Genomic DNA, 9,417 nt, shown 5'->3' with positions numbered 1-9,417 from the left:
AAAAATGTAATTTTGATGACAATCATGTTTTTTTTTTATTTAAAAAATAGTTTTTCTTATATCTTGACCACTTGTGTAATTTCTCAAGACCCAATGACAATTTAAAGTAAATTCCGCATACAACGTATAACATTGACAAGTTAGTTACAATTCAATTCCTCAATAAAAATGCTATCAGCATTGTTTTTTTTGGGGTAGAATGTATGATAATTGCTGAATAAAATTGGTTACAATTTGTTCAATTTCAGTAACTTTAAAATGTTTAGGGTGATTTGGTAATTGCGTCCTGCAGCCACTTTACTGTATTTGATGCGAGTTACCCTCCTATTTATTTCATCATCGCTGTTTCTGATGTTATCATGCAGCTTCTTTTTTATGGTAGGAAAATGTGTTGCGTACTCACCATCTGATAAAATTTCTTAATAATTTGTATTTAGAGAGTAGTTAAGAATAACTTATTTTTTTGAAAGATTTGAAATCGCCATAATTTCCCTTATATCTGTCTCCTTTTTCCATGATATACATTTCCTAGCATCAGTGGAGACATGATCATTAGCATTGCAATTGATGCACTTCATTTCCTCACAAGCAGTGCAGCTTGTTTTCTCAAGACAAGAACTGCATCTAAAATTTTCACTTTCTGAGTTATCGCAGAGTAGGTGTATCCCACAGTTTAGGCATCGTTTCTTTGATAGACAAGACAAGAACTGCATCTAAAATTTTCACATTCTGAGTTATCGCAGAGTAGGTGTACCCCACAGTTTAGGCATCGTTTCATTGATCTGCATCTAATTGCAATATGGTCAAGGCGGCCACAATTTTTTCACTGACGCAAAGGGGTACATAAATTTCAGTAGACTTTTGTCAACATATTTTTTTAATTTTTTGTGAATAAAAGTTAAATTAATTATAAATTTAGCGATATTTTTTTGTTATATTACAAAAAATGCATTTGAAATAAAACTGCATCATTACTTTTACTTATTATGGTTTAGAAGTCCACGAGTTACGAAAATAATGGTCGTATGTAGACTTTTGTATACATAATTCATTAAAAATACAGAAGAATTTTGATTTGCTTTTTTTTTATCAATATTTGTCATTAACATAGACAATATGGATATCTAACGATAGACATATCAAAGACCTCCCCAACAACGTATATGAAACCATAGAAATTTTGATCGACAATGGTTCAAAATCGGAGAAAAATAGTTTTTAACTCAATTTATTTACTCAAAAAATTTTTTTAATTTTTATTTTAAAGATTCGGAGCAGCCAAATATAGCTCTTGTTATTTGACATTAATTGAAAAATTATAATAAAAGACAATTTACTGACACCATTTATTTACTTTAGCCGTTATTTTTATTTTATTTTTTTAATCAAAATAAAGGATATTTATATAAATATATGTCGATTAATATGTTTTTATTTTCTTTTCTATATGTATTATTTTTTTTTTGAATGGTTTTCTTTATTTAGGGCTCAAGTTACTTTTTTTAAAAACTCACTGATTTCTTTCGATGAACTTATATTTCCAAGCCTAAAGGAGCTCCCTGAGGTAGTAATTCTTCTTCCTGTTAATACACAGGTTCTAAACTAATTTTTCTTCACTTAAGCTCTATGCTAATTTTCTTTCTTAATGCCTGAGATATACATATCTATAATTTTCTATATTTCATTATGATTTTTCCTGTTGGGATAAACTTACTATAAGAGGGAACACTGTTTATAATTAACGCACACATACATCTAACTACACTCTCGACAGACTTACAATTTTCACACAGATTCACAAAAAACTTAAATTTAACTTAGGATAAATATTTTATTTATACTTTTAATAGAAATAAATAAATATAAACTATACAAGGACCTTAGATATTTTCCCTTATGTAATTTTTAGCTTCATACGGTTTTTTTTCTCAATTTCGTGGTTTAAAATGCAGGCAGATATTAAGCATTGTTAAGATCTTCCTTTTCTTTAAATTTACACAATAATAACTCTTTGTATGCACTTATCTTCTGTTTCTAGTGACTCTTTTGGATTTTGGCGATAATCAGGATATTTTCACTAAATTTCTAGGGTATTAATTCCTCTAAAGCTTGGCACATATCATATATTTGTAATTTAAAAATTTTACTTGGCTATTTCTGGAACAACTGAACATCCATATATTCCAGGGATAAACATACATCCATAGCCAGGTAATAAAAATATTCTTAAAGTTCTTTATCTTCAATATTTTCACTGCTCACTGTTCGACTTTAAATTTGTCCTTTTGCACAACCACAGTAAACCGTTCTATTTTAATTTTGCCTATGATACATTTTGTTAACCTTTTATCGCTTAAATACTCGCTACCATGTACTATATTCGCGGGTTTTCGCTATATACTGGAAATATAGTTTGTTGCCAATTTTCATACCGCCAAATTCAAAAGAAAATAAATGAAAAATTCCCCTCTAATCTTATTTTAGGTTCCTATATATTTAAATTTTTGCGCTCAATACTAGTTATTATTATCATTTGTATATTTCATAGATTTGTATTGCCCCTTAACTAAAATTTTGTCCTCGCTAATTCCCTATCCTATAAAATCCCATTATATCTGAAAGATATACCAGCCAACTATATTATCAGGAGCTCATGAAATTTAATTGGTCATTTTTTCATTCATAAATTTACTACTATTTTAACTTATACCTCCGTTACTATATTTTTGATTAATGAAAATACAACACTGTTTACTATCATTGCTTGTAGTTGCCAACTACATGCATCTTTAGTACCAAATACAATATTAAATTACATGTACACACATACAATAAAACAGACGCATTTCTTTTCTTGCACATCAGCCGAAGCACATGCAATTTTAAGTTGCTAAATTTATTCAGCTTTCTGCAACATATAAACAAAAATATTTAACGACAATAAAGAAATCAAAACATCACATATACGAAAAAAAAAATCATTCAATAAACCAAAAGGATAGACAAAAATTAAGGAAACCAAAATTATACATAGAATCTTTAGAAAAAAAACAGGCAACAACAACAAAAAACGATACAAGAACAACAATAGCAGCAGATTACAAGAATTTTCCATGCAACCATATAAACTGAAAAACCATCAAGAAACATACAAACAACAATAACTTGTACGAAAAAATAAACAAACCAAACATAAACACACAACAACAAAGAACTCCGGCTACTATTATATTGGAAAATTTTCATAGGCTTTTACACCCTTAAGATCCCTTGACAGTTCAATTTACCCGCAACAATTCTTTGCACATAACTAGTATAAAAATAAAACATTTAAATTAAAAAAAATGTCTATTAAATTATGCTGTTGCTTGTGTTTCTCGGCCTGTAATGAATATAAATCTTTACAAAATGATGTGGGAGAATGTAATGAAATCTATGAAATTACTGTCAAATATTTTGATCCGATGGTAAAGATTGGTCAACTTTTTAAGAATTTTTATTCCTAAAAAATAGGTGCAATATTAATAATTTATTTTTATGCGATTTTAGTTAATCACAGAAAACATCAATACAAAATGTTCCAAAGACAACAAGATACTTTGCCTGGACTGCTGGTTGCATATAAACGGCTTTCATGAATTCCAACAAACGGTAATAACGATACGGTCATTACTGGAAGAGGCTGATGTCAAGCCAAAGCTGTTGGAAATTAAGGTAGAAGAAGAGCAGATAACCCCAGTGATAAGTGAGAAAAACAAAGATGTGGATAACAGTGATGAGAAGTTGACACATTTTGAAGATATATTAATTAAAAATGAGGATGCCTTAGGAAATGATGTTGAGTTGGTTAGTAATGAAGTTGATGATGACATTCAAATGAAGGATACAAAAGAAAGTGTTACGGAGGACCAGAAGCCTAAATCCCGAAGAAGTCGTGAACCCAAAGATTCAACTAAAGTGAATGCAAAAACAGATTGTGATGAGGACGAAGAAGATGACGAGAGAAAACTTAATGATGCAGACAAACCTAAGAATAATCCTGGCAATAATTATGGCCTAGTGATAGACAAAGAATTTGATGAATTCTTTGCTAAATGGAAGCCATTATTAGAATGTGATATCTGTAATGAAACCTTTCCAGGTTTTGATTTGCTAAAGGGACATTTCAAGGATATACATAATGCCAGATGTTATATTAAATGTTGTGAACATAAATTTTATCGCCGTTGTGATCTGGTTGATCACATTCGTCTACATATCAATCCGGAGACCCATAAATGCGATATATGTGGTAAGTATAAACATAATCTTAAACTGCATAAGAAAGTTGTGCATGAAGAAACTGAGCAATTTGAATGCGATGTATGTCACAGAACTTTTAATGAAAAGCCCAGTTTAGAACGTCATTTGCTAACTCATGCTACTGGCAGTAAAGATTTCATTTGTAAGGAGTGCGGCAACGCATACGTTGTAAAATCTCAACTTAAATCACACATCAGAATAGTTCACAGTTATAATCGTGTGTGCGATCAGTGCGGTAAAACTCTTCATAGCATCGGAGCACTTAAGACGCACCTAATGGAACATGCTGGCATTGAAATACCTAAATTACTTTGTGATGAATGCGGGGCCCAATTAACATCACATCGTTACTTAAAACGGCATAAAGCAGCATATCACAAGGACGGTACGACTATATATGTTTGCAGCATTTGTGGTAAAGTGACTGGCAGTGAATCTAGTTTATTGATGCACAAAAAAAATGTCCATCATACGGAAAGTAGGCATAAGTGTACGTATTGCGGTAAGGCATTTAAACATCGTAAAATACTACGTGGACATATTGCCAAACATACCGGAGAGGACCTGTATCAGTGTCCCCATTGCCCGCAAACATTCAAAAACAGTTCGAATATGCGTCATCATCGTAAGAAAGCACATCCCGTTGAGTTTGAAGAGGGTAGAAAAAATCGTTTACAATTGCCTAAAGTTGATATAACTCAAGTCACAAAACAAGTTGTAATATAAACTATGTATATAATTTAATTAATATACATACATATAAAAATAAAAAATATTTTTTAACCCAATTTGTTTCCTCAAAAAATTGTTTTAATTTTTATTTTTCGGAGCAGGCAAATATAGCTCTTGTTATTCATGTCTGTAATAATGGACATAGAAATATGAAATTAAGCGTATATGGTCCTAAGTGATTGAAAATTCAAGGGTATACTTCATGGTACTTTTTCTTAATTCTCATTGGTACTTTTTTGCATTCTCTATAATAATGGACCTATAAACATAAAATTATGTGAGTGATACTATGTTCACATTTGCAGAGTTAATCATCTCAAACGTGATTAAGCTCTAATCACTTCAAAATCGAGATGATTATCCATACATTTAAATGATTTGTTAATCACTTCAAATTGACATGATTAAAAATTAATCACTTCATTAATCACCTCAAACCGACTATGATGTAGCATCAGCCACCATTCAGTGTAGTACCGATAAATGAATTTTGAAGGAAGTTTTTTTTCTTTTAAAAAGCCTTAAATAATCCATCAATGTTCACAATTTTATCATTAATAAGTTTAAAATAATCTGCTGATATCTTTAATAAAGTAGTTATTTCCATATTTAATGCCTTAAAGAAATATAAATTTGTTTGTTGTTTTTTATTTGTTAACTTATTAATTTTAGTGTCAACTTAATCATCTCAAATTTAATGTGAACGGCTTTGATTAACTTGCTTAAACGCGTTTAAAAGCCCAAGTGTGAACATAGCATGAGAATTCAAAGTGGTACTTTTTACTTATTCGAATGGTACTTTTTCTATTTTCATCACCAATGAACTTAGAAATACTATGCTCAGTTTATATGGACCCGAATCTACAAATAGTGACATTATGGAACTTTTTCTTTATTCTAACGGTAATTTTTGAATTTTCTACAATAGCTGATTGATTAAAAGTTTGACTTTTTTTAAAAATGTATGGTACTTTTTTTATTCTCATGGTACGTTTTGTATTCTCTTCACCAATGAACATGAAATAAATCTTATATGGACCTAAGCAAAAGAAAATCTACAAGTGGAGACTTTTTTCATTATTCTAATGGTACTTTTTGAATAGTCTATAATAATGGACCTAGCAAAATTAAAATAAATAGGAATCAGATGGAAAAGGACGATTAAATATTTTGAAAATTATGTACACACGTTATTTGCTAATCAAATAACTTGATGAGTTAAAAATTTTCATGCTACATAAGTAACACATTTTTTAATTGTACATTAATATACATACTTTTTTTTTGCATTTTGATGATAATCAGGTTGTTTTTATTTAAAAAAATCGTTTATCTTATATCGACCACTTTTGTAATTTCTTAGGACCTAATGACAATTTACAACGAATTCCTCATATAACGTATAACATTGATATGCCTGCCAAATTCGTTACAATTGAACTCCAGTGTATTAATCAACACCCCCTCCTAAAAATAGGTGTTCACATTGCTTAAATGTGGCAACCAAACGAAATTTATATAAGGTAATCTACAAAAACATCAACTAGTCTTAATTAATGTCAGAAAACAGCTGATTGTTTTATATGAAAAATTAAAAAAATATGTATTAAAACTTAAAATAGTATTTATATTTGAATAGTGGTGGATTAAATTGGTTATGTAAATAGAAAATATTTTGATAATGAGCATTGCATATGGCGATATTAAAATATAAAACTCTGCTTTGACAGAAGTTAAGACCTAAAATGAGAAACTATAATAATCAGCTGTTTGACATTTGTGCGAGCTATTTCTATAATCAGCTGTGCTGCCGATGGCACCTTATTAAATGAACCTTGGACTACATCTTATATGAATTCGCCTTGGTGGCAACTATTATAGAAATATTTGTTTACAAACAAATTTGTTTTGTAAATTCGGATGCATTATTTTTAATTAAAAATATATAGTTTATCTAAAAATGTCCATAAAGTTATGCTGTAGCTTGTGTTGCTCTCCAAGCAGTGAATATAAAACATTACACAATGAAGTGGGAGACAGCACTGAAGTATATGAAATTACAGTAAAATATTTTGATCCCATGGTAAGTAAATAGAAGTTACTTTATTATCAACTACTGACATTTTTTAATTCAATTAAAAATTTTCATTGTAGTTAATAACTGATGAAGAGATCTGTAAATTCCCACAAGAAAATAAAGTGCTTTGCCAAGACTGTTGGGTGCCCATCAAAGAGTTCCATGAATTTCAGCTGAATGTCATAAAAACCCGTTCACTACTGGAGAAATCTGAAATAAAACAGCTGCCATTGATAATTAAAACGGAAAATGAAATCGAACTGGCAGATCTGAATGTAAATTCTGAGGTTGATAGATATTTTGATAAAAGCGATGATGATGATGATAATGATAACTTTAGGTTTGAAAGTATTGATATTAAAACTGATTTGGAGGAGGAGGAATCAATAACCACACACGATGAAGACGAAGATGAAAAGCCTTTAATAAACTGGAAAAGAACAAATGTAGCTAATAAGAAAATTAAAATTTCCCCAAAACCAAAAAATTGTGAAAGTAATGCAAAAACAGAGCCAGATGCCACAAAACCAAAAGCCCGAAGAGGTAGAAAGCCCAAAAATATGCCGGCGGCAAGCTTTAATAATGACAAAAATGATAATAGTCATGAAAATTCCGACTTGGATGAAAATGGTCTAAAAATAAAGAAAGTAAAACTAAATGAGGACGATGAAAAAGAAAAGAGTAATTCTAAATTTAATTTAGAAAAAGCTCGAGAATCGGATGCATTCATTAGAGAATGGAAACCTGTATTGGAATGTGATTTATGCGAAGAAACAACATCCAGCTTTGATAAATTGCGATCTCATTTTAGGGAAAAACACAAAACCAGATTTTATATAAAGTGTTGTGAGAGAAAGTTCTATCGACGTTATGTATTAGTTAATCACATACAACTGCATCTCGATCCCGAGACTCACAAATGCGAAATTTGCGGAAAAGTAAGTGCAAACAAAAACAATCTTAAGCTGCATAAAAAATTAATGCATGAAGAAATCGAACAACTGGAATGTGAAGTTTGTCATAAGCTATTTAATCTGAAAACCTCTTTAGATCGTCACTCACTAACCCATGTAACCGGTGATAAAGACTTTGTTTGCCAAGAATGTGGCAAGGGGTATGTGCTTGAAGTCCAACTTAAGTCCCATATCAGAACTGTACATAATGTTGACCGTGTCTGCGATCAGTGTGGAAAAACTGTTCATGGAATTCAGGCTCTTAAAAAGCATTTAATGGAACATGCTGGTATAGCTAAACCTAAATTTCCCTGTGACGAATGCGGTGTTGAATTAAATTCTCGCAATGGTCTAAAACGTCATAAGGGGGCATTTCATCATGACGGTTCAACGATTTATGTTTGTGGGATTTGTGGTAAAGTTGCAGCCAGCGAAAGCGCTTTACTAAATCATAAAAAATACGTCCACGAAGAAGAAAGAAAACATAAGTGCACTTATTGTGATAAAGCATTTAAACGACCAAAAAATTTACAAGAACACATTGCCACTCACACGGGTCAAGATCTGTATCAATGTCCACATTGTCCGCAAACTTTTAAAGTTAGTGCGAATATGCATCATCATCGCAAGAAAGTACATCCGGTTGAATGGGAAGAGGGTAGAAAGAATCGTTTACAAGTACCTAAAGTTGATATCAATAGTGTTAAAAATCAAGTTGTGCTTTGAAGAATTGTAATTTAGTTAATTTATTTTACGAATGTACTATTATATTGTACAAGTTTCGAAATAAAACAATGATTTCGTAATTCATTAAATAAATTTGTGGTTTTCCTTATAATAAGTTTGAGTTTTTTTAATGTACACGACTCCTTGCTTGTATTTACTATTTTTACTAGCTTTGGTCATTTTCAATATAATAGTAAACAAATGATTGGAAAATATACTGATTATTGTATCATGAATTTATTAGTTTAGAAATTTAATTTATTTTTTTTTTTTGAAAATACGAATTTTTTACTTTGGTTCATCATCGATTTTTTTGTATACAAAGCTAATGGGAATAATTTTACAATTGCGAAGTGAAAATAACATGATCTTAACAAAATATGCTATTAATTACCCATAAAACAAATTTATTTCAAGTTAGCAAACTATAGAACACAATTTTAAAAAGTATGAATTTAAAATTTACCCAAAATAAAAACAAGTGTGTTATATTCGAAATTTAGGAGAAACATTTTTGGGAAAACCAAGGTTGGCTACCGATTCAAAACGGTTAAATGTTGCGGTAACGTTAATTTGGATTATTTCGGTAACGATATTTGCTATTATTTCGGTAACGGTTATTTCATC

At 30.3% G+C, this 9,417-nt stretch overlaps 2 protein-coding genes across 2 annotated transcripts in view; both read left to right on the top strand.

The window, feature by feature from the left end:
- LOC135957205 (uncharacterized) overlaps positions 1 to 9,417 on the top strand; it is a 75,791-nt gene that overhangs the window by 37,984 nt on the left and 28,390 nt on the right. The gene's annotated exons all lie outside the window — the stretch shown is intronic.
- Positions 2,870 to 8,883, top strand: LOC135956550 (zinc finger protein 729-like). Its single transcript, XM_065507083.1, has 4 exons — positions 2,870 to 3,467; positions 3,550 to 5,025; positions 6,980 to 7,117; positions 7,189 to 8,883. The coding sequence occupies exons 1-4, from the start codon at positions 3,345 to 3,347 to the stop codon at positions 8,788 to 8,790; spliced, it is 3,339 nt and encodes a 1,112-aa protein (XP_065363155.1). The 5' UTR covers positions 2,870 to 3,344; the 3' UTR covers positions 8,791 to 8,883.

This window comes from Calliphora vicina, chromosome 4, assembly GCF_958450345.1.
Source record: "Calliphora vicina chromosome 4, idCalVici1.1, whole genome shotgun sequence".
In the NCBI taxonomy this organism is placed as follows: Eukaryota; Metazoa; Arthropoda; class Insecta; order Diptera; family Calliphoridae; genus Calliphora; species Calliphora vicina.
This window is presented reverse-complemented; position numbering and strand designations above follow the sequence as displayed.